This window comes from Pleurodeles waltl, chromosome 11 (assembly GCF_031143425.1).
Source record: "Pleurodeles waltl isolate 20211129_DDA chromosome 11, aPleWal1.hap1.20221129, whole genome shotgun sequence".
NCBI classification, from domain to species: Eukaryota; Metazoa; Chordata; class Amphibia; order Caudata; family Salamandridae; genus Pleurodeles; species Pleurodeles waltl.
In genome coordinates, this window is record NC_090450.1 from 700,445,762 (window position 1) to 700,472,361 (window position 26,600).

Here is a 26,600-nt window from a genome sequence, read left to right on the forward strand (position 1 = left end):
TGTTAAGACGTCTCATGGTCATCAAAGTCTCCACCTACCAGTGCCTGGGCTCTCTTGCTGGGAGTCCTGACTTGCCACACGGTGCCAAATCCAGTTCATGGGCCCTTGAAAGTGAGCTCTGATGCAACTAAAAAGAAAACTAAGCACATCGACTACATAGCGACTTCGGAACCAGTGCTGATCTCTGACTTCGCACCGCTGCCTCCAATGGCGCCATGGTCCCTCCTGAGTGCAATGACCGCGACCTGCAACACAGGCTTGACACCACCGCAGCGCCCCTGAAAACTCACCACAGCATGAGTCCTGAGTGATGGGTCACCAACATCCATGATGCCCGACTTCAACTCTGCAGCAGCACCTGTGGCTCTGCGGTGTGACTGCAACACCACAAAGTCGACACCTCGCATCTTGACCTGCTGGATTAATTGACCCAGCCTTGTCATAACGAACCAACGCCTTGCCACAAAAACCGCATCACCTCCCATGCAACCACAAGGAACCAATGCCTCGCCTCTCCTGTCTAGACTTAAGGAACTGACCCCTCACCTCCCCAGTAGCAGTAAGGAACCACGCCGCACTGGCTCCAGTGATGCCTCACCTCCCCGACTCCATGCAGCATCTTTGTTTCCTCATCAATTTCCAAAGTATTGTACCTGGGGTGCACACGGCTCTGTGACCGAACCGCACTCCCTCGCGAGTGGTGTCAGATTGTTGTGAACGACTCCATCAAGACGCTGTGATAGAAACACAATAGCTTCGACTGGGGCTAATAGCTATACTAAGATTTAATCTTTGAAAATTAATTTCTTTACTTGTGTCTGTTGGATCTTTGTCATTTTCGGTCTTGTTTTACTCAGATAAATATTGGCTACTTTTTTTTAACTGGTGTGGAGTACTTCTGTGCTGTTTTCAGTGTGTGTGTCTGTGTGTGTGTACAAATACTTTACACATTGCCACTGAGATAAGCCTGACTGCTCATGCCAAGCTACAAAGGAGGTGAGCAAGGGTTATTTTAGCTGTGTAACTCCCTTACCCTAACTAGAGTGAGGGTCCCAACGTGGACAAGGTGCAAACCACTGCCAAATAGAGACCCAATTTCTAACATTTGTGATCAGCAGTGAGGATAGGACTTTTACGAGAGCACATACTGTTTTTCCTTTTGGATTTTTCTTTGCCTTCTTGAAACTTTGCAACTCTTGAGCATTGACCACAATCATGCCTGGTGAGCCATCAGCTGTAGCTGCAGATATGGTGTTTAAGCAGGAGAGGTTGGAAGCCTTTACAGTGCCTCAGCTCAAAAATTTCTGCAGGAAGTTCAAGTTTTTTTTTAAAGGCCTCACTAGAAATGAGGATCTGATAAAGTCACTGAGGGCCTGGTCGGCAGCCAGGAAAGCTGGTGAGCACACAGAAAATGGCAATTATGTTGTGGAGGAACAAAGTCTGCACCTGTGATGGCTAGAGGAACCAGCATCAACTGTGGGGCAGGGGGCAGCCGGAATGGTGGAAGAGCGCCCTCCAGAGCTGGCAGCTGTGTTTCCTCTCCAGGTCTGTCTCCAGAAGAGCTGGAGAAGAGGCAGAGAGCTAGGAAGCTCCAGTTGGAATTAGCCTGGCTCAAAACAGAGACAGAGAAAGAAAATCTTACCATGGAGGAAAAATAAATTATGTTAGCTCATGAGCTTAAACCGAGAGAGCTAAAAGTCAGGAGGGCTGAGCTCAGCTCAGACGGTGTCAGCAAAAGTACCATGTCCAGTACTGAAGAAAAGGTTCACATACTCGGAGACTTAGTTTGATAGGAGGGGGTGACATACACCAGTGGGCTCTAACAAATGAGGTAGCTCCAGAGGTTCGCAGGGCCCCTGAGGAGGTTTGGGGAGCTGGCACAGGGAGCCATATTCTTGGTGGTGGGAGGGAGACTACTTGCTCTAGAAGGCAGTGACCGGGAGAGGTGTACCTCCATGGAGGAATCCCTAGTTAGAGGGTATAGAGTCACCCCAGAGGTGGGTAGGTTGAATTTAAGGGACAGTCAGACATTGTCTAACCAGATGGGGGGTGATATGGGGTACTTTTTCAAGTCACTGGATGGTTGGGTGAGGGGTAGTATGGTGAACATACATGAGGGGCTGTACAATTTGATTGCCGGACAACATATGTTCAGTAATGGTTTTCCAGAGTTACACCAACACCTGATGGGGTGTGAGTTCTCTGACCCCGGGGAGTTTGCACTGAAGGCATGGACAGAGAAATCCAACTGGGTTCAGAAAGACGTAGAACTGGAACGCGCCCCTGCTGCTGCAGGCCAGGATCCATGTTCTAAGGCACTAAGCAGGGAAGTCCATCAAGGCATTGATTGGTCTACTCTGGCTTTCGGCTGGAATGGGGTTGGGTTGGACCTGGCGTGTTTTCCAGGGTTATCCCCAAACCTTCTGCCTTCTTCCTCCTATTTATTTCTGTCCTGTTTTTGCTGGTTTGAGGACTCTGGGCACGTTACCACTGCTAACAAGTGCTAAAGTGCATATGCCCTCTGTCCATGATTGACATATTTGATTTACTTGTAGGTCCCTAATAAAGTGCACTAAGTGTGCCCAGGGCCTGCAAATCAAATGCTACTAGTAGGCCTGCAGCACCGATTGTGCCACCCACATGTGTAGCCCTGCAAACATGTCTCAGACCTGCTGCTGAAGTATCAGTGTGTGTAATTTTAAACTGCCATCTCAACCTGGCAAGTTCACACACTTGCCAGGCCCAGACCGTCCCTTTTACTACATGTAAGTCACCCCTAAAGTAGGCCCAAGGCAGCCCCATGGACAGGGTGGAGTGTATAAAAAAGGTAGGGCATGTACTGGTGTGTTTTACGTGCCCTGATAGTGAAATACTGCGTGTAGGAAGTTGGCTCTGTATATACTATCAAAATGAGATGTAGTGTGTACAGAGTCTAGGGGCTGCCCAGAGGCTATAGTAGATAATACTAATGCTCTCTATTGTGGTAGTATGGTCAAGCAGTTAGGCTTATCAGAGGGTAGCGCAAAGCATTTGTTGTACACACACAGACAATAGAGGAAGCACACACTCAATGACTTAACTCCAGACCAATTGTTTTCATATATGAAAAATATTTTTCTTTATTTTTAGAACCCCATGATTCAAATTGCAGGTAAGTACTTCAATAACTTCGTAATTCACACATGAATCAACAGTACTTTGTTTGAAATCGGTAAGTTATTCAGTTTTTGAAATATTGGCAATAATCTGTTTTAAAACTTGACACTGCAATTTCAGAAACAGTTCCTGGGGGAAAGAAATGTTAGATAATTTTACAGGTAAGTACAACACTTACAGTTCCAGTCTCTGGGGGTTAGGCAGTCCATAAGTTGAGGTTCAAGTTAACCCCAAACACCTACCACGAACAACACAGGGCCAGCTGGGTGCAAAGGTCAAAGGTAGGCGAAATTAACATGGGCTCTCATGGAGACTGGGGGCACTTGGTTTCAGGTCTGCAGGCAAGTACCTGTGACTTCGGAGGGCAGGCCAGGGGGATTTAGAGAAGCACTGGGGAGGGCCACAAGTAGGCACCAAACACACAACCTCAGCGGCACTGGGGTGGCCGGGTGCAGGGTACAAACAAGATGTCGGGTCTCCAATAATTCTCTATAAGGGGACCTCGGGGTCACTTAGATGCTGCAGACGAGGTTCAGGAGGTTGCCTCGGGCAAACCACAGGCTGGACAGGGAGGATGGCCGCCTGCGGAATGTTGCTGCACTGGAGGTCAGATTCTCCAAGGCCTGTGGGCTGCGGTTGCAGTGTGTCTTCAGGCGTCAGATATCTTCGTCCAGAGCTTTCGCGGTCGGGGGGGTCCTCAAGATTCCCCCTGCAGGCATTGCAGTGGAGGGGTGGAGAGCTCAACCCAGGGTGGGCACATGCTCGGAATCGCCCGAGGGTCCTCTTTAGCTGGTTGAGCCACCCGGACACAGGCCGTGGGTGTCGGGTACAGAGTGGTTACGACTCGCCCATTCGGAGTGAGGCTGGAGTCTTTAGTTGTTGTTTTCTTCTTGGGCAGAGCCGCTGTCCACTGGAGTTCTTGGTCCTTTTGGGTGCAGCTCGCTGGTCCCGCTGGATGAGTCACTGTTCTTTTGCAGGTTCTCTGAAGCGGAAGACAGGCCGGTAGGGCTGGGGCCACAGCAGTTGTCATCTTCCTTCTTCTCTGCTGGGGGTTTCAGCTAAGCAGTCCTTATTCTTCTTGTCAGGTCACCAGGAATCTGGTGAGCTGGGTTCAGGGAGGCCTTTATATCCTAGATCTAGGGGCGTTTTAGGGGTCAGAGGGCAGTAGCCAATGGATACTGTCCCTGAGGGTGGCTACACCCTCCTTGTGCCCACTCCCTTTGGGGAGGGGGGTACAAACGTAATCCTATTGGTTCCTGCCCTCCAAACCAAGATGGAGAATTCTGCAGGGAAGGGGTCACTTCAGCTCTGGATACCTTAGGGCTGGTCCTGGGTGGAGTGGTCAGAAACTTGTCTGAAAGTGGCAAGCTGACACAGACCGGTCAGTCCTACACTATTAGATTGGCTAACATACAGGGGGCATCTCTAAGATGCCCTCTGCGTGCATTTTTCAATAAATCCCACTCTGGCATCAGTGGGGGTTTATTGTGCTGAGAAGTTTGATATTAAACTTTGAAGTATTCAGTGAAGCCATTATCGAACTGTAGAGTTCGTAATGGCAAACTCCCAGACCGTATACTCAATATGGCTACCCTGCACTTACAATGTCAAGGTTTTGCTTAGACACTGTAGGGGCATAGTGCTCATGCACCTATGCCCTCACCTTTGGTATAGTGCACCCTTCCTTAAGGCTGTAAGGCCTGCTAGAGGGGTGACTTACCTATGCCACAGGCACTGGTTTGTGGGCATGGCACCTTGAGAGGGGTGCCATGTCGACTTTGCCCTCTTCTCCCCCCACCAGCACACGCAGATTGCATAGGCAGTGTACATGTGCTTGGTGAGGGGTTCCCTAGAGTGGCATAATACATGCTGCAGCCCTTGGGGACCTTCTCTGGACAAGGGGCCCTTGGTACCATGGATACCTTTTACAAGGGACTTAACTGTGTGCCAGGGGTGTGCCAGTTATGGAAACAAAGGTACATATTTTGGGAAAGAACACTGGTGCTGGGGCCTGGTTCCCAGCACAGTTTCAATCAAAGTTGGCATCAACACTAGGCAAAAAGTGGGGAGTAATCATGCCAAAAGTGGCACTTTCCTACACTGCTAAATTTGTTTTTCACTATTGTAACATGGGGATTCCCTTAAAATATCTTTTAAGTGTGATTTCCCATTGGGAGCAGGGAGAGATAATTTTAATTAAAAAAAAAAAAAAAACATTTTGGGGATATTTTTTTTTTTTTTTGAATTGCAAGTTTAAAAATGCCACTTTTAGAAAGTGGGCATTTTCTTGTTTAACCATTCGGTGCCTCTGCCTGTCTGTGGAATATAATTCTGGATCAGGATGACAGTTGGACTGTTTGTGCTTTCACTCTAGACATTCACACAAAGGGAGCTGAGGTGTGCCCTGCATATCCTGATGGCCAATCACCAGGCTGATGGGTCTTCCTGAACAAGAGTGGTGGGAGGAGCCAACACTTGCACCTGAATAGGGCTGTGCTTGTCCTCACACAAAACAGTCTCCAAGCCCCTAGAGTGTGTCAGGGGCTACGGCAGGGTCTTGTGTACTACAAGAACTTCTCTTTGAAGTTTGCCTACTTCAAAGACAGAAATGGGTAGAAGAACTGGACCTCTGACCACACATAGTTGAAACATTTCTGGACTGTGGACAGTCTACCAGGAAGAAGAGCTGGATGCTGAGGGACTGATAATCTGCCTGTTGCTCTGTTGTGCCAGCCTTCTGCTTACTGCTTGTGTCCTGTAATTAAAAGGACTGGACTTTGCTTTCTGCATCCTGCTTTCCAAGGTTCGCCAAGGGCTTGAACTAAGCTTGCCTCTGTTAAGAAGTCTCAGCGCCATCAAAGACCTCACCTACCAGCACCTGGGCTCTCTTGCTGAGAGTCCTGACTTGCCAAGAGGTGCCAAACCCAGTTGCTGGGCCCTTGGAAGTGAGCTCTGTTGCAACTAAGGAGAAACTAAGCATATCGACTTCAGAGCAAATTCAGAACCAGTGCCTCTGTCCAACTTTGCGCAGCTGCCTCCACTGGAGCCATGGTCCCCACTGAGTGCACTGACCGTGACTTGCAACACAGGCCCAACGCTGCGGCAGCGCCTCCAAAGTCCTGCCACACCGTGAGTCCCAAGTGTCACCGACTTCCGTGATGCCCAACTCCACAACAGCACCTGTGGCCCCTTGGTGCGATTGCGATACCGCAATCTGGACATCTCACATCTTGACCTGCTGGATTCATCGACCCCGCCTTGTGGTAAGGAACAGAGACCTCGCATCACCTCCCCTGCAACTGTAAGAAACCAACCACTCACCTCCCCTGCCTAGCAGCAAGGAACAGATGCCTCACCTCCCCCGATAGCAGTATGGAACCGACGCCGCACCGGCTCCAGAGATGCCTCACCTCCCCTACTCCATGCAATGTCTTTGTTTCCTCGTCGTTTTCCAAGGTTATTTCTGTGGTCCGTGCAAGTCCGTGACTGACACGCACTCTCTCGCAAGTGCCGTCAGATTATTGGAAATGACTCTCTATTGTGTTTCTAAGCACTATACTAAGATTTAATATTTGAAAATTCTTATCTTTACTTGTGTCTGTTAGATCTTTGGCTTCTTAGTCTCATTTTCCTCACTGAAATACTGGCTATTTTTCTAGAGTAGAGTACGGCGTGCACATACTTTACACATTGCCTCTGAAATAAGCCTGGCTGGTCATGTTAAGCTACCAAGGGAGTGAGCAGGGGTTATCTTACCTGTGTGACTCACTTACACAGACTACAGTGAGGGTCCCTACTTGGACAGGGTGCAAACCACTACCAACTATAGACCCCATTTCTAACAGTTGCCTTTAGCAATAGTGTTCTGATATTGTTTTAAGTGTGGGATTCTCCCTGTAAATATTTTCTGTGATGTATTATATTATGAGACAGTTCCGTTTCATATCTGTCCTATTAGCTGTTATGCATATTGCACAGACCCCTAGATAAACTTCTTATGATAAAGGCATTGGGCATTGTATGCAAGCGCCATAAGTATCAATCCCATGTCCTGTTGTGTAGACTTTTCCATTATATGTTTTTAATTGTCTATAATGCAATTTTATGAGATGTGTTGTTTTAAGAGTTATGCTTTAAACTATGTATAATGAATTTGATTAAGGAAGTTTTACATTGTAAGGCAATTTGCTGAAGACAGTAAATAATAATTCTTACATACTACACATGGTCATTCCATCATCCATCATATTAAAAGAGGCATTAAATACACATTTTGTGCAATACAGAACACTATATTGTAAGGGTCTGATCTAGATCTCAGCGGAGTGGTTACTCTGGCACAAATATGACAGATATCCCGTCTGCTGTATTACAATTCCCATAGGCTATAATGGGATCGTAATACAGCAGAGGGGATATTCATTACGTTTGTGACGGAGTAGTCCCCTCTGCCACGATCTAAATCAGGCCCTAAATCTAGTTGTCACACATAATGCAATAGCACCATTCCTCCTTGCTGGACATGCCGCAACTCTACCTCTTCTATAATGTACTAGCAGTTAACTAATCATAAGAAAATATTTTAAAAGACTTTAACTACCATAACCTATAAGTTATTTTATATTTAGAGAAAGTCCTTTACAAAAAAATATTTGGAGCAATAGTGGATTATTATGTCACTCACTTTTTTTTGTCTACTTTATTCTATATTTATTTTTCTACACTGCCTTGAAAAAGCAACAGAGTGCCTCGGAACAGGTGTTAGCTGTATTAGTACATTACTACAATGCTTCACAATGTATGGTTGTTAATAAATTTTTCTAAACACTTACAAATTGGTGGTATCAATACATTATTATATTGTAGCACACTGTCTGGCTTAGAATGCATTTATGAATTTACCTATCAAGCTTGTAAATTGTAATGCTTGTGTAACTGCATTTCATTATTATATTTCATGTCACAAGGAGACCTGCTAATCTGGTCTCAGATCTTAAATTGCACTGTTAGGTGCTTCAACAAATCAGTTTCCCTTTTAGATAAATGAATACTTTGCAAGATTTCTGATGTACTGATTATCTCTCACCTAAACATTAGAACTGAATGCTCAGTGTTGCTATACATTCATCCAAAGGATGCAGCAGTTTGTTAAATGATACTGCAATGTTTACAGCACTTTCAATGTATTATCCATTTTACAACATGAAATGACCAGGGTAATTTCATTAAAATCTATGGCATTTTGTAACCGTCAAAGTACACAAAGGAGATCATGCACTGTTGCACTTTATAGGCAGCAGCACTAAAGGTTTCCCTTTCTTTCTGTTACGTGTGCACATAATTTCTTTGTGACACTGATGAAAAACAGAGTTTGAGAGGCAGTGCACTATTTCTACACAATAATAACGCATAGGAGCTTATTCACAAAAGCAATAATGAGTCAGTGAAGTTGTATGCGTGCAGCTCTACTACACATACTCTTAAATGCCCTTTTGACATGGTCCTAAAATACCTAAAGTGGGAATAAAGAAAAGTTACTTACCTCTGGGAACACTATTTCTGGTGGATACTCTATCTATCCGCAGATTCCTCACTTTCTGGATTTCCTCAAGTGGCAGACTGAATCCAGACCTTTCCAAAGCAATTGCTCATGCGTACAAATAGATGGCAAGATCAGGCTCCACAGCGATATATAGGTATCACCCCTGCACGCTAAGATTGTTTTTTCCTTCATCTCGTCCGTGCCCTTGGACAAAGATCAGCTATGACAAATTTCAAATGTGTACATATAAGTGATGGATGGAATGCTTCAAATAATCTCAGCCACTGATAATCGCTTGGAGCTGAATCCCAGTTCATCGTTATTTTGCACATCTTGCCACCCCAACAGTGATTTGCATATGGTTGTGTCCAAACTAAGGTGGCATGGTGTGCAAAACAGCGATGGACTGGGATGCAGCCCCCAAGTAATTATCTGTGGCTGAGAATAATTCAAGTATTCCATCCATCACTTTTTGTTGTATACTTTACTGTGCAACCCTAAGTGGAATGAGTATGCCCAGACATGGGCCCCAGAGACACGGAGTCACTGGAACTAAGCTTAACCTTGCTGATCAGCCCTAACAAGAGCGAAACCAGTCCTGGGTTGCTTATGTTACAGTTCAGTGAGAACCTGGCCTGGCAATTCATGTGTACCGTTATTTGGGCCCCGGGCACACTGTCACTGGAACCTAGCTATACTGGCTGATGAGCCCTAACGAGGGTGAAACTGGTCCTGGGCTGCTTGTGTTCCAGTTCAGGGAGGACCTGGCCTGGCATTTCAGGCTCGACTGTTTCCATTAGAGAAGGGTCTAGACTGGTTTGGATATGGCTGGGCCCTAAGTGAGGTAGCATGGTGTGCAATATAACAATGTACTGAGATGCAGCCGCGACGGATTACCAGTGGCTGAGATTAATTCAAGCATTCCATCATTGCATTTTTGTATAATTTAGATTCCAAATACGACCTAGTACAACATCTAACTTGGAACCTTATTAGAACCCTAAACATCCACTCCACATACCTGGGAGAAAGGGGGGCAGTAAGGAATCTGCGGATAGATTGGGTATCCACCAAAAGGAGCCTTACCAAATGTAAGTAACTTGTGTTTCTGACCGATACTGCTAACCTCATATTCCTTGCCTTCTGAGTAGATACCAAAGCAGTACCTCCCAAAAGCTGGAGGCTCTCCAGAACAGATTGATACCTGGAAGTGCTGAAGGTCCAAGCGGGGAAACGGTCCTCCCTGCAGACTTTTTTGTCGAGGAAAGAAATGCCTGGTGAAGGTGTGCCATGCTGCCCAGGTGGCAGCTAGGCAGATGGCAGGCAACACTGGAATACCTCTCACCAATGTCGTTGCAGCAGCCTTAGCTCTGCACAAATCAGCCTGAAAGCCTTCAGGACACTCTTTTTTCCAGAACAGTACATGTTTATATACACAGGACGATCCACCATAAAAACTGTTTAGAGCCAGCAGAGTCAATAAAAAGCTGTTCATTCACATAATATGGGTTTATAACCTCAATGTAAAAGTTAAAAACCCTTTTTGGGCCCAGCTAGTGGATCCTCTCTTCTGCTTTGGAACACGCAAAAGTAATTACAATGATCAGGAAGCTCAAAGAGAAACTGTGCATAAGTTTGAAGGACATGCAAGTAAAGATCATGAAGACCAAATTAATGTCCCATTCTGCCATGATATAGTGTAAGGAGAAACATACAACAGTCCTACTAACAAAAAATATCACAACTGGTGGCCTAAACAAGGTTTAGTCAAAAAAGTGTAAAAATGAGAAAAGGGCTGATAAACTTTTTTTTCTGCAGTTTTATATGGTGCGAACGTGACCCAAAGGTATTTGAGCCCCTTTACTTACGCACCAGATATATTGCACAAGGACGCATTAATTTTTTATTTTTAGGCACAGGGAGATTAAGTAATTTGCCCAGATGTACAGGATGTTGAGCAGACACAGACTCAAACCTGGTTTTCCAATTCTAAAGCCAGCAGCTGTGGCTGTTAAGCCACATCCTCTCCCAAGGGGTGTCTACCACAAGGCCCTGCTGGGCCAAAGGTAAGGGGAAAAAAACAATGGTCAACCTGCCTTAAAATGGTCAACTTGATGTTCCACACACCAAGCCACAAACTTTGCCCAACGACCAGCATAGATATTTGGTAGACGGGAGTCTAGCTGCAAAAATAATGTCCATGTCTGTGGCAGGCAATTGGTGCTGCTCAGTCTCCACACATGGAAGAGTAGGTTGTTGAGGTTTGGGTGTAGGATTCTGCCCTGTTGCGGAGACAAAGGGTGTTAGCAAAGTGGTTGATAGTCTGGAGTACAAACGCTCATCCTCAGTAGATCGGAGTCCCACACTCTGCAATCCAAAGCAGAGCTATGAGGACGCTTCCTGATCGTATTCAGAACTCAGGGAGTATCAGAGGTGGGAAAGCTTACAGGAAACTGAGCCTGGCTGCAGGGGGAATGAGTCTCCCTGTGTGCCTCTGGGTAATGGAAACTCTCTTGTGCAATAATTATGAAACTGCCTGTACTCGGTGATGGCGAAAAGATTGCCGTACTTTACAAAGACACCATGAGCCACCTCTTGTGAAGATGACATTCGTTCATTGTCTGCTAGAGGATGCCTGCTGAGCTCATGGACCTGTCTTTAAGTCTGCCAAATGGTTGACCATCAGAGTAATCTCTAGGCGGTACAATCACTTCTTGAGTCGCAGCATGTCCTGGAATAGATCCTGCACATCCCACTCTGCCCTGCTGGTTGCAGGATCACATGGCAGTTGTGCTGTCCATCAAGACAATACCAGCTTCCATTTGATGGACGAGAGGAAGGCTTTAACAGCAAACCGAATGGCGCAAAGCTCTAACAGGTTGATGTTTTGCCTCTAGTATGTCAGGGACCAAAGGGTCCCGATTTTCATTTCTCCCAGACAACCGCCCATGCCCAGAGATGAGGCATCCACCCCTACTCTTGGCTCTAGGTCAAGTCTGGCATAGGTCAGGTCCATGCTTGACAGTACCCACTGAAGGTCCTGGGCTACCTCTTCCGATATACAGAAGTTGTTCAAAATGCAGCCCAAGTACTTTGCCCGCTGCAGGCAGATGTTCCAAAGCAGGGCCCACATGTGCCAACAGACCTGGGGAACAGCAGGATGCACAAGGCCAAAAAGCCTCACAACCTTCCCTACTGGAACCCAGAGTGTTTACAATTAGCTCAGTAAACAGCTGAAGGATCAACACTTCTGCAGCTCTGTCCTATACTACTGCATTCACTCGCTCATGGTTATCTTCGTCATGAGTAACATTTTGAAGTCCTTTCTCAGTGTCAGAATCAGAGCTGAGAAAGGCTTCAAGCCTATGACACTACTTGTGTGAATAGACATGCTGGGGTTCATCCAAAGTAAAGGTCTGAGTCTTGGTAATCTTATAACAAGACATCAGCCTGGCACGGGCTGGTGTTGCCTCCAAATCATACAATGAAATAATTGGGGGTGCCCCTATAATCACTGCCTTTCTGGGGCAGAAACCTCAAAACAACAAAAGAAGAAACAGCAGGATAATTTCTCTAAAAATATGTTCTCTAACAAACACTATTTAATGTGTTTGTGAAAAGCAACCATCAATTTCCATAAAGATATAACCACGGTGGACATTTTAGCCCGAGATTCATAGGTTGGATAGGCTAAATGAAGCTAGAAGCAGATAACTGGAGAATTGTATGTTAGTGTTTTATGTTGTATATGATATGGTAAAAAGCTGTTTTCATACAAAATGAAATAATTGATGGATGTTCATACCCACTGTAAATATATGAAACATATGTTTTGTGAAAATAAATACAAGGCTGAATACATAGTTGATGACTGTTGAGTTTGGAAAATTAATAGGATTCAGTTGGTGAATAAGTCTATCTTTATGCAAATTGATGGTTGCGTTTCACGAACACATTAAGTAATGTTTGTTAGAGGACAGATTTTAGAGTAATTATTCTGCTTTTTCTTCTTTTGATGTTTTGAAGCCTCCAAATCATAAGCAGGCATCCAAGGCAGCTCCAAATTAGGTGCTGCTTGAGTCGAGGCTGGCGTTAGAGCAGTAGTAGTTGACAAGCAGAGTGGAAGTGTGGCTAATGTCTGTATGAGCCTGAGCGGAGGCCCAACAGGGTCAGATGTTGACAGGGCCACTGTACCTTCATGAGGCCCAAAGGTAATTCAGGGGGAGCTAGCATCACCCTGAAGGCATCTATCTGCTTCAGGGTCGTCAACAGTCTGGAGAACTTGGGGCATACCGGAACCAGCCTGCGGGTGGGATCTGAGTCAGATGAAAGGAACAAAGTCAGGTCATTTGAGTGCCAACTGCGCAACCCCTTCCTGGGTTCCGAGTCCTGAGACAGGGACACGTTCCACTTGAGCTTGTGGCGAGTGTTGTCTCTCAACTTACCCGAGGATGATGATTTGGAACAGGATCTAGTGCAGGAATGGGTCTGCAGCTTGGACCCAATTTGCTGTGCACAGTCATACACAGTTTCACCTCCTGCTGCCTGAGGGCCTACGGTTGCATTAGGAAGTATTTTTTGCAGGACTTGAAATCCTGCTTAGACCCTAGACACCCTACGCAGACCCTGTGTGGCTCTGGGACCTACAACTGCTTCCTATAGTTACGGCAGAGTCTGAAACCTATGGTCTTCAGGGGAGACATTTTCTCTACTACACTGAAATGAGCTGACAGTGTGCAGGAGTGATGCCTTTGTAATTTTTCGTGCTCTCACTTATGGAGGTGACGTGAAGTTGCCACGGAGTCCAATAGCACCGCCTATCAATGTACAGGGGAAACTGCATGATAAGTCCTGGATCCCGTCTGGTGGAATTCAAATGATGAGAAATCTGCAGCTGGAAGTACCTATGGGAATAGTCAGATACAGTTAGGGCAAATAAAAAGGAATGTGCAGGCTTTGTACTTTTTCTATTAGGGACTTGGGCATTTTGAGGGCGATTCACAAAGGTATTTATGAGTACCTGAAGTTGTACTGCTCAAATGAATTGCACAGTCAGCAGTAGTACTCCCTTTAATAAAATGTGTTACACCATGGGCAGTGCATTCTTCCATCAGGGACAAAAGAGGCACCACATTTTCACCGGCTCTCACAGCTACTCTCACGAAAGAACAGGCAGAGCACAGGAAGAAGCAGGTAAAGCTTTGCCTACCTTCCAATTTGACTAAGAGGAGTGGATTCAGTAAGTGTGCTCCTCGAATGCCAGACAGACTCAGCATGGGATGCATCAGTGTAACATTTCATCAAAACAAAGAGCAAGTGATGCATATTCATGGGAGTGCAACATTCATTAGTAAACAGAATAGGTAAGGTAAGACAATCACAGTGTAAGTGGCTCACAAAATCACCACATGGAGAACACATGTAGCAGCAGTGCTAGCTTCCCTAACACACAAACCAGCTATAGCAAATGGAGGAGCAATGTACATCTCTATCACACAAAGAACACTGAAGGTCTCATCATAGATAAAACAGGTACAGCACTTCCAGCACCACTTCAACTTTCAGTGCAATGTGTCCGAGAAAACCACAGATTCACAGATGCACGAATGACAGATGATTCACAGTGTATTACCACTCGTGGGACTTACTCTGGTTCCAAAGGTTTTTAATTGAGCATACCTCTATGTCATGCACAGAAGACATTTTCTTTCCAAGAGCTTTAGTAATCAAGTTCCAGCGGCATTTCGTGCCTGTAAATGCCTGAAAAAGAATAATATACTTCAATGTTTTCATCAATATCAGCTTTCATGACAGTCTACAAGCTCCCTGAATACGCATTTAACCATGCACATTTGATCTGCATCCGGGGTGTGCATTGTCCTGTCAACCCCACACTATGACTGCATACCAAAAAGGGAAACATTTTATTCTTTACAGCAGCCCGTGGTCCTTGAATGAATAGGGGCTGCTTTTTGACAAAAAAGCTTTCAGTTTAGAAAAATGTTAGTGATATGACACAGCCGCGCTTCCTGGACCACTATCTATTCCCCCTTAAGCTGCCACGACAATTCCCAAAGAGGAAAGGGTCCAAAGGTGACCCCTTTGGGAATCAGTTACCATCGCATCCTGGGATTCGGTAAAAGATAAATGGTCTGCAACCAGAATTATGGTCACAAACCATTAAATTCATACCATACCAGGAAGGAATCCATGTCATGAGTTAGAAAACCTTTACTAACTCATAAAATATTTTTGTACACATGAATACGTTAAGTGATTTAGTGGTCCAAAGCCTGTAATGTAGTGACTAGCAGGGCCCGTGACAGCTAAATGACTTACTACTTCTAGGCACAGATCTCGATCTGTCTGGTTAAGTACCACTCAACATTTACTTACTGAGTTACATTCGTACAAGTTGTGCTGTGAATGAGGCATCTTGACATAGTCCTGGTTCCAAATGTCGGCTAGTCTCCCTTTGTAAGGTGTGGGTATGGACCCTGGTCTAACAGTGCTGACCTGCAGAGGCAGAAAGAGTCATTACAGAGTTAGGACAATCTTCATTGCACTAACATAATACCAAGCTTACATTTTAAGACGTACTTTCTTCATTTTACCATGTTGATCTAAATAGAAAAATTATAGAGACCACTGAAAATCTGCAATTTATATATATGCAGCATGAAAGGCAGACTGGTGATTTAAGCAGGAGATCAGTGACAGTCTCAAACATGTATGATATTCCTTTGATCAGGAATACCTGGGAACTATTTTCCGGCAAAAGAACTGAAGTACATGCAAAAAGGAATGCAAAAGTTTTAGCTTCCATAACAAATTCTTTTTTGGGGGGTAGGCTTAAGAGCAGACATTGAGCATAGGGAGATCATTTTATGTGCAAATTCACTGTTGAATTGTTTCACATCATATCACTGCTTGCATTCCGTCCTCACTGGTTTACAATATTGTGCCTTTCTTTGCAGACCTTGCTGTTTAAACCAGGCATAAGTTTTGTTGCCCTTCCCTGGACGGTCATCCAGGACCACATATACTGATGGAGAGGTACCTTCTACAGCTGGGCACAGTATTCTAGCTGTGTCAGCCAGCGGTAAAAACAAAAAGCTTCAGTTGTAGCCTCTAGAAGCAAAGACAGTCCTCCAGATGATATCTCATGATTCAATACTACAAATGTCAACTGCAGAACATGGCACCCTACTTCAGATGAGGTCAGCAGAACTGGATGCAAAACCTCAATTGTAGACAAACGTGACTGAAGAGTCTTTTTATGGAGAGATTTAATTAACATAGAAAACAAAACCACACTCTTTATGAAGAGGTGCTGCTTGTAAAACTGGAGCCAAACAACTAATTACTTTTTTTTTTTTTAAAGGCCTGTGACTAATACTGAAAACTAAAATGCAAGAATGAGCCCAGGTAGAACGTGTAGGCTTAGAATGGCATGCAAAGGATATCCCAAGAAAAGGGCATCTTGTATTGCTCTGCCATGCTTTACTATATCATTAACTAGTTCCAATCACAACCATGCAGCTAGATGTTGCTATTCCATCTGCAAAAAAACCCAAGAGGACTGGGGCTGGCCTGCTACCACCTTGACCAGGCCCCAGTCAAATTGACTTGTATCCAAAGATCATTCTAGTCTAAAGCCAAACTGTGAGAACAAGGTTGTAACCACATGTCTTGTCTCCTGAAACGGGGCAGGACTAGAAAAACTCCTTAAGGATACAGATGCAATGACTTTCCTAACATCACATGACATCATATGTATCCAGGAATCCTGGTGAGACACGGACACTAGGCTATTATGAGTTTTCTTTCTCCTGCAACTACATCGCAAACAAAAGGTCATGCAATATGTGGTCTTCCCATCTTTTTAACAACCATTGGGATTTTAGTGTCTCAGTACTTCACTGGTCATAAATACTTTTTGTGTGTTGAGATCAATCATTGGAGTCACAATTCCATGAACAGTAAACTATGTTTTGCTAAACATATATGTTCATCCAGTATCTTCAGGGAAAAATCAAAAGGTAAAGGAGCTAGAGCAGCTAATCTCAGACATTAGGTGCAGTCAGGCTAATGCTCACCTACTCTTGACCAGAGTTTTCAATTTATATCAGCTCCACAACCCTTTTTGTAGCAATGCAGAAAAAAACAGCAGACTCTCAGTGGCTGATTCCATCGCAGATAACAATGCCACAAAGAACAGACTCTATTGGCTGCACTTTGTTAGCTGCTGTAAATGGTATGTCCCTGCGAGCACTCAACGGGCGTTTCTTGGAAGACCAACCATTCCATCCCACACATATCTCCCCAAAAACATCTGCTATTTTAGACTATACGTTCTGCTCAATCTCGCTGTTTAATGCCATTAATTAATTCTCCATCATTCTACGTTGCAAAAGTGACTATATGCCCCAGAGCCTGTTCATAAAAAATGGTATTAAAGCACATATCAATCTAAGATCCATATGATCAAACGATGCCCATAACAACTGGAAACAAGTTAAATGGAGCTTGGAAGTTGCCTCAAAATATACCACCTGGAAAGCAACGTTACCTAACCAGAGCAGGCCTTCGATTCATACAATCAACTGGGAACATTGTGTGCAATGGCTACTTTCTGCTCTGGACAGCAGTTCATGGACAACTTCAATAATAAGATCTTCCAGGGCTGCCCCTACACATCCTTGGTTTACAAACAATCTCAGGATCCAGAAAGAACTCTTAACAAGAAGAGAAGATTATTCAAATAAGGGTCAAATCCCTCTTTACTTGCACACAAGACCTTACATAGCCTGTATAAAAACAAATTTGGCAAGCAAAACAAATGTATACGGAAACAGTCAAGACTGAACTTTTCTTGGCCTGTCAAAATAAAAAGCCAAAGGAGTTTAGGATGATTAGCAATCGCTTCCGTTAGGAGTCTGGAACATGGGAACAGTCCATGTAAATAGGAGCAACGTTACCTCTGAAGACTGGATCACACATATATCATCTCTTTGTATAGTGCTTCAACGAAATGCCCCAACCAACAACTCAGTCACAGCAAGCAAAACTGTATGCATAGAAGATCTGAGGCAAGAAGTGCAAATTCTTCAATATGTGTCAACTTTTGCGACCACAGGAATCGTAAAACTGTTTCATAAAAGCAGAGCCGATGGAGCTCCTAGTTGCAACTGCATTCCTGCATCAGTTTACAAACAGGATGCAGAGTTTTGCTTCACTTCTTTGGGAAAGCTTTTTAAAACTTGTATTAATACTGAATCTATTCATTCACTCTTGCATGGCTAGATTTTGCCCCCTATTTATAAAAAGGGACTATTTGTGGCCCCAGATAGCTATCGTCCTTTAGCCCTTTTGGATGCTGAGGATAAATATTTTGCCTTGCTTCTATTGGTGGACTTAGAAGCATGGGCAAGCTCAACAAACCTGATATTCTTTTATCAAACCGGTTTTAGACCTTTTTTAGGCACTACTGACAATCTTGTGGCTATTAGGATGCTTGCTGCAAAAACAAATAAGGAGAAATTAGCTACTTTACTGTTGCGCTGTACATTATATCAAGGTCTTTGATCATGTCAGTCACCAGTTGCTTTGGTCTAAACTTAAAGCCTGGCAAATTCGAGGTGCACTACTTCGGGGTATTCAGTTACTTTACTCAGACACATGGGCCAGAGTAAAACAGGGAAATAAAACAGCAATCTCCAGCAAGATAAAAATTGAAGAATATGTCAATTAAGGGTGTGTAGTAGACCCAGCTCTTTTTAATTTGTTTATGTGTGACCTAGTACCTGCACTAAATTCAGTAATAAGCCATGTGCCAAAACTGAAGTAATCAACCCATAGCCTCACTCCTTTATGCAGATGATGTAGTCCTTTTAAGCCGAACAGCCGATGAGGCTATAAATATGAATTCATGTTTTACATAATCATAGCAGTTCAATCGGAATGACCGTAAACTTTGAGAAAACAAATATGTGCTTGGTTTCTGAACAACCGTTGTTTGATTATATCAAACAAATATGGATGGATGGATGCTGGCTGAATAACAAAGGAAGCCATCTAACATGTTAACTCTATAAAGCCAAAATCTCCTGCATTACAATTTGCTTTTCAATCCATATTCAAGACCACAAAACAGCCCACCCTGGAACCATTGCTGAAGATAATAAATGCTAAATGTAACCGTCTGCTTTTCTGAACAATGCCCAGAGCGCGGTCTTAAGGTCACTATTTAAACTCCCACTTAATACCTCACCATCCCAGATTAGGCTGGATTTGAAGATAAGTGACCATCATCTCATACAGAAAGCTACTTTCGTTAAGTATATGCACTCAGAACGAGCAGTGAAAAAAGGATCTGTGAAGAATTTAATCTGGTTGGAAGCTGCATCCGCAAGCAGTTTGGTGTTCCAAACATCTAGTCGAATGCCCTTACCGAAACCTTGGAATTAAAAGGCACAGCTACTCTATGAAATCAAAATCTGCCTCACCAGCAGTTCAAACCAGCTTTAAACAAAGTGATTCAGATAGAGTTCTTTGTAACTGATTGTCGGATCCTTATGAGAAGAAAGCATGCTGATCTTGTCATCAACAGCTATGCTCAAAAAGGGGCCCAAACGTATATTACTGAATCATTCACAATATTATGAAGTTACGTTTTGTCAAGTGCACATGGGCGGCTTCTCACCATTAGACTTCCTCTCTCCCTGGGTGTATCAACCCACCATAAACATGTGCCGTTTATGTGGCTTGTTTCAGGAGACACTACCACATCTCTTCTGCATATGCCATGCTTTAAGTGATGAACGCAAAAGCTTTCTTCAACGGTTTACAATTAACCAAGGGACGTGGACAATACAGGTGGCCGTCAAATTCCTCTTGAATGAAGCTCATCCACAAGTAATACCCACTCTTAGAAAACTCCAGGATTGAGTGGATAAAACATTAAGGAACTTAGCCACATCCTCAAACCCTTCGGAACTCTAGTACTTCTTCGAGTGGACCTTATCTGAAGAACAGAGGCCCATGCAAGAACAAAGCGGTCAGGCTGCTAGCAGATGGTTGTCCTTCTTACCCGGCTTTCACCAGAGATCATTAATGGCGAGTTATTACATTCAAAGTGACAACCTCTACTATCCTGGCACCTAGAGGGATATAAAATTAGAGAGCGTACTGTATGATCCTTACCCTTGTTTTCTCTTAGTAGGCTAGAATCAAGTGTGATGGAGTTCTGTGGTCCTTTGAATGTCGCTTAATATTAGCTACTAAACAAATACAAGAGAAACCCAGAATGTCCACGTGAACCTCTGTATATTTATCGCAAAACACATATCCATGTGAAACTCATTTTCAATCAATTTAAATCTTATAGCAGAAAAATCTTGCTACTGATTAACTCATACAAAAAATTCTTAAATGAAGACAAACATCATCTGTCTAGAATCTTTCAAAAAAGCTTCACTGAATCCAGTACCAACACATATGTGAAAAACATGTTTTAAATGTTTTGGAAGCTGCATCAGCATATAATGGTGAATCATTTTTATAATCATACATTAGAAAAATAAACAAAGAGTGATAGTTGAAAAATTCATCCCCAAGTGAGAAAAGAGACACCACACCATAAAGCAATAAAAAAATAGCTTATAGTTCTGTGGTGTACCTCACAAAGACAGCCTCTTATCAAGTTACAAAGTATGCTTGCCAATACATTGATTGATTATTCAAAAGATAATCGAAGAGGTCTTGTCTGATTAACGTGTCAAAGGCAATTCATCCCTCATGCTGGATACTAGGGTCTCATCAGGACAAAAAATGACCTGGGGAACTGTCAAGGAAAAAACCATCAGTAAGGAATGTGCTATGATGTATAGAAACAAAAAGGTGTATATTTAAAATAATATACGTACTGGTGAAAGACTGAAATAATTAAAGCCTCAGCTGGATATCAAATACTGGTATCTGAAAAAAAGGGGGTTCAATACAGTAAATAAGCTTATATTAAAATGAGTGTTTGCGGGAGCAAGTTATATTAAGGCATAACTCACCACTGTCTGACCCCGAATGGTGCTTTTGTCACCTTAAAAAAAGAAAAGCATTCATGAACCTGTGGAAAATAAATGATTGACGGCTTGAGGGAAGAAAATAATATTTTATACCTTAATAAAAGAGCTGGGTAGACTGGCAGCATCTTCCCACAGTGGGGAACGCTATATTTTCTTAATTCTGAAGTCTGGGTACAAGGGAAAGTCAGACCTGACTCTCCTATAAATAGCACCTTGAGACAATGCCTGACTTTGGCACTCACCTGAGGGCAAAAGGCAATTAGAAACAGCTGTGGACTAGTTAAAGAGAAAGACATTATACTTTGGGCTCGTTTGGATTAGGTAATGTAAACAATAATTATGAGAAAGTTGAATGTGAATTGGAACAAATGTATAAGTGAGGTGAATGAAATCTATTAGAAATAAATACTTAGCGGAAATAAACAAAGGGAAAAAAATAGGTCAAATGGAAAATCGAACCGAGTACCTCAGCCCTAATAGGTAATGGGATTGCCACAGAGCCATCCGGAAGGTGATTGGAGAGGCTTCCCAAAATAAGGGGTAAATAAATAATTGGTGAAAATAAATAAGGGGAAAATAGGTCGAATGGAGTATCAAACCTAGTACCTCAGTCTTAATAAGCAATGGAATTGCCACAGAGCCATCCTGAAGATGATCAGAGTGGCTTCCCAAAATAAGGGGTAAATGTCATTTGGACGAAAGTGTCGCTAATACCATTAATTCGGGAGAATTAAAGATATCGTCGGAATCCAGGAACTGCAAATGAATTCTATTGAATTTAATACTTTCTGGGAGAAAGAATTAATAATAAAAAATATATATAAAAAATACAAAATAAATAAAAAGGGAGGGATCGAACCTAGCTCCTTGGCCTTGGTAGGTAATGGAAGTGTCACACATCCACCAAGGAGGCGATCAAAACGCTTCCCAATAATTGGTGAAAAATCAGAAAGGAGAAGTTGTTGCTTTCCCACTAATTCGGGAGAATTACAAACATCCCTGGACTGGATATTATTCATTCAGCCAATATGATGTGTATTTGTGGGATAGGAATTTTGTGGATATTTTCACTCAGCCAATATGAATGTAAGGGAGTGTCTGCGAAGTGCTAGATATGGGACATAAACAATGAGGGAATTAAAAAAGGCTCAGCTAGGAAAAGGACATACGGAATTAGGGGAATAATAACCTCATATATACATGGTTAGGAGTGGCTGATGGACATATGTATAAGGAGAAGGGCAAGGGACTTGCTTATTTGGAGATCAGAGTAACCTGTGGAGGGGCAATTGAAACCTGAAATGGACTGTCACATTAATTAACAGTTGGTACATAAAAATGATGACTGTATTATACAATTACACCATAAAATATGACACATCAGTTCAGTAGTGTAATATACTTCCTCCATTCTTCCATGGAGTTCAATCCTTTTCTTATGGAATCACATTTATCAATCCATTTACATTCCAGTCTCTGTAAGTTCAATGCAATGTCTCCTCCTCTGGGTGAAGGAATAACCTTTCAATGACTTGCCATCTAAAGTCTTCGAGGGTATGTTGTCGTTCCTGGTAGTGTTGGACCATAGGTGCTGTTTCAATGCAGAATCTGATGCGGCTTCTGTGCTGGCTGATCCTTGTTAGCAACTGTTGGGTCGTTTGTCCAATATAAATCAAATCACAGGGGCACCAAATACAATAAACAACATTGGTTGAGGCACAGTTAGTGTGCTGTTTCAAAGTGTATTGAATGTCACCATGTACAAAATATTTTGTATTAAACATATATTGACAGCCAACACAGTTGCCACATTTGTAATGACCTTTAATTCGTTCTAAACCAAAAAGAAGAGACAATGTTAGCGAATCTTTGTGAATTCTCGTATCGGCATGAACTAAGCGGTCCCTAAGGTTTTTATCTTTCTTGGAAGAGAAAAGAGTGGTATCTTGAAAAGGGACTCGGGTTTTCAGTATTGACCAATGTTTTTTGATAATTCTAACAATCTTGTTGGTTTGGGGACAGAATGAAGTGACACAGACAATCTTATTCATAGGGGGCCTTTCCAGAGTTTGTAGAAATGTCTTCCTTGGATTGTACCATTCCCTTTTAAAGGAATTCTTAATTAATCGCTTGGGCTAGCCTCTCTCACGTAATAAATGACTGATTATAGCTCCTACTCTGAAGTAGTCATCTTTCTTGGTGCTGTGCCTACGAAGTCGGAGGAATTGGCCAAATGGCAATCAATCTTTCAATGCCCTAGGGCGAAAACTATTGTACTGTAGTAGAGTGCTGGGTTCTGTTGGTTTGCAGAAGAGTGAAACAATGTATTGATTAGTGTCGTTTTTGATCAGAAGGCCCAGAAAAGGAATACTGTGTTGATTTGCGTTATGGGTAAACTTAAGATAGGGTTGACAGTTGTTTAAATAATGAACAAATCATTTGAGCAATTCATCATTCTCTTCCCAAATCATGAAGCTATCAACAATGTATCTTTTCCTACAGTTTATGTTTCTAAAGAAAGGTTTGTTATCCGAAGCGACAAACGTCTGTTCAAAATCGCCAACATACAGATTGGCTAGATTTGGAGCAAAAATAGCTCCCATAGATGTACCAGAGCGTTGTTCATAAAAATCTGTTCCAAAAAGCAAATAATTTCTGGATAGGGCAATCTCAAGTAGTTCAATTATAAAATCTGTTGGAACCTTATAAGGGGCAGCCCGGTATTTAAACTCTGTCTCATCACCACAATGCTGTCTATTTGAGGAATGTTGGTGTATAATGTCTCAATATCAAGTGTCACCAGAATTTCCTTGGAAGGATCATATCTCTTTCCTTCAATTACATGAATCATGTGTGTACTGTCCCCTACACAGGTATCCAAAATAGGAACAAAGTCTTTAATGCAGTTAATAACACATTCACCCAATGGTTCCAGTACGGAGTCACATCCAGAGAGGATGGAGCGCCCTGGAGGATTCTTAATATCTTTGTGAATTTTGTGGAATATGTAAATGACAGGGGTCCTGGGAAATATTTTATTAAGGAATGCAAATTCCTTCTGAGAAAGAATTCCTTGTTGTAGGCCACGAGATGTAATGTCTAGAATAATCTGTTTAATTTCTGATAAAGTATTTGTAGTGAGCCTCCTATAGTGTCAAGTATTATTCAACTGGTGCACAATTTCCTCTTCATATGAATCTCTGTCTAGGATTACTAGGCCTCCTCCTTTGTCTGTTGGTTTAATTATGATGGAGGTGTCAGATTTCAGAGTCTGAAGCGACTGCCTTTCGGGACTGATAAAATTATATGGAACAAAGAATCTTTTATTTCTAAGGTGACCAATATCTTCAAGGACCACTTTCTGGTATGCTAATATTTCTGATGGCATAAGTGCATTAGGGGGGTAACAAATGAAGGTGGTCTGAATTGAGTCTCTCATGGTACATCTAGGGACTCCTTATCTTGGAAAACGTGGTACAATCAGAGCATTCTCAAGAACCCGTACAGCTCTGAATTAAGTCTGAAGAAATCAGTGTGTTCAGTTATAACAAAGGACAAATCTTTGCTCAGTAAAGAGAGTTCATTCTGAGTGTGACAGGTTAAAGAAAGGGATGGATTGTAGGCCCCTAAACTGGAATGATCAAAAATAGTGAAGAAATTGTTAGTCGGCACAAACGAGAGGTTGATCAATTGCCCTCTGGACCCGCCTGCAGGTCTGTCTGTCTCCTGGAAACTGATTCCATGTTCTCCCTCTGTTGCTCCTGTACACTCTGCCCCTTAAAGTATTCCCTAAAAAAGGATTCAGAGTGAAATTGTGGCTACTGGTTCCTACTCCGGGATCCTGTGAGCTATCAAAGCCTGCTGAAGATGATTCAGAGAAGGAGACTAACCTTTAATCTTTGTATCTCTCCCAGGTTAAGTTTTTGGATGGCCCCTGGGCTTGGGTGTAGTATTCATCTGCAAGGTAAGGATAAGCTTTCTCTCTGCTGAAATTTTTGTTATCTTTCTGTACCTTATCTACCTTATATTAGCTGTAATGACAATTTTTGTTTTTGTACTGATATTGTTTGTAAAACACTGGCCAAGGTACGAACAAAATGGGCAGGTTGCTAGATAAATGTTGCCATTCTTATATGGATTTTATTTGAGATTTTTTACTGATCCCTGATTATTTCTTGATAAACCTCACCTATCATTCTGATTTAGGAATTCAAAGATTAGAGTCTGTTTATGGTAACATTTCCAGTTCATTTTTAGTTTACATCCAGCATTCGAACCTCTCAGTGACAGCACTTTATAATTCTGCACTTTAGTAACAACTTTTGGATTAGATCAATCTGTTTTGAACTTGAAATGTAATGCTTTTGCTCTAGCTTCAGAAACTTTAAGCTAAAAACTGCTGGACCGTTTACAAATGTTAGCAGGTTAGCTTAAACCAAGGCACTAAGTCAAAGTTAATAGCGGTTTACATGTACATATGCAGCAAAGCCTGACTTGACTTCAGCATTCAGCACAAAGGATATTATTTACTTATTACTTACTATTAACTTTGAATCTAGAATGAATGCTCCATTCTATTATAGAACAGCATTTCAGTATATTACAGCATTCGTTTTAAACCATGGGTTTAATTGGATTTGTTTAAACTCCTTTATAGGTCGAGCGCGCAAGCACTTTGACCTTTCGTAAGCAATGTGGGCTTTTAACCACACCCACCTCTTTCATTTGTTCCTGGTCTTGCCTTTAAAAAAATAAAAAAACACTTGATGTCATTGGTAAATGCTTTACGTCTGTCCCACCTTGATGTTTTTGTGACACCTTGCAGACTACCCCTATTACATGAATTATTCCACGACTGCAGATTTACTTCAGCATGGGTGAACTATTTTTCATCTTTTGTCTCTCCTCTTCGTGCTGCACGGCAGCCATGGTGCTCACAGCATGAACAGGCACAACAGCCTGAACTGGATCAGTGGTATTGGAGCGCTGGTCATATTGTTCACAGTTACCTAATCAGAGTAATTTCTTGTGGCTCTCCCCTTGAAACACAAGAAACTGGTAAATGCTTTATCTAAAACAGAAATCCTCAAAGCAACAGCGTTACTCCAAGCACAGCGTGAGCGCCAATACTACAATATTCACTCCACTAGGGAAATTCACCCTATAATGTTTGAAGGGCATTACTTTGACAAAACATTTTTGCTCATAACTCAGCCTAGGACAATGGGACCACCGCGAAAACCTTCACAGCAACATGCTCTGTCTACATCATCTCTGGGTTCTTACACTAGGTTAGTGGGGACCCCAAAATAATAACCCCTCCCACCATTCAGTGTCTTTTTAAGCACTCTCATGGCAGGATCTTTTGTTCTATGACTGGGAATAGCTTGTGTTTTAAGTGTCTTGTTTGTAATATCATTGCTATAGGCCTGTAACCCTTGAAAATGTGTAATGCACCATGCTCTTTAGGGGCTAAATATATGGTTACACTGTATTATTTATTGCCATTTTCTTTTTGTGTGGTTCTGCCCTCTCAGGGCTAACTGTATAGTTGCATTACCATGTTTCTTACAAATGCTATTTTCATTATGGTGTTCTCTAGGGGCTGTTCTAAGCATTACAGTCATATCAACATACTATAATATTGCAGCATAAAAACTCGCCCCATAATGCTTTGCAGGGCATTATTACTTTTACAAAACAATTTTTCTCCTAACTCAACCTGTGGTGTTTCTATGAGAATGGCACCTCCTTCAAAATGCTCTGTCTACATCTCTGGGTCCCCACACCAGGTTAGTGGGGACCCCCAAATAATAACC

The 26,600-nt window shown here is 42.7% G+C and overlaps 1 protein-coding gene across 3 annotated transcripts in view; it reads right to left on the bottom strand.

Moving 5' to 3' along the window:
* The window catches only part of LOC138266004 (poly(ADP-ribose) glycohydrolase-like), a 441,110-nt gene that overhangs the window by 325,539 nt on the left and 88,971 nt on the right, over window positions 1-26,600 (bottom strand). For all 3 annotated transcript variants that reach the window (XM_069214272.1, XM_069214273.1, XM_069214274.1), the window contains 2 exons: window positions 15,095-15,214; window positions 14,378-14,458 (listed from right to left, as the gene is read on the bottom strand). In XM_069214272.1, the coding sequence (XP_069070373.1) occupies window positions 14,378-14,458; window positions 15,095-15,214 (201 nt within the window). The remainder of the gene's footprint in view (window positions 1-14,377; window positions 14,459-15,094; window positions 15,215-26,600) is intronic.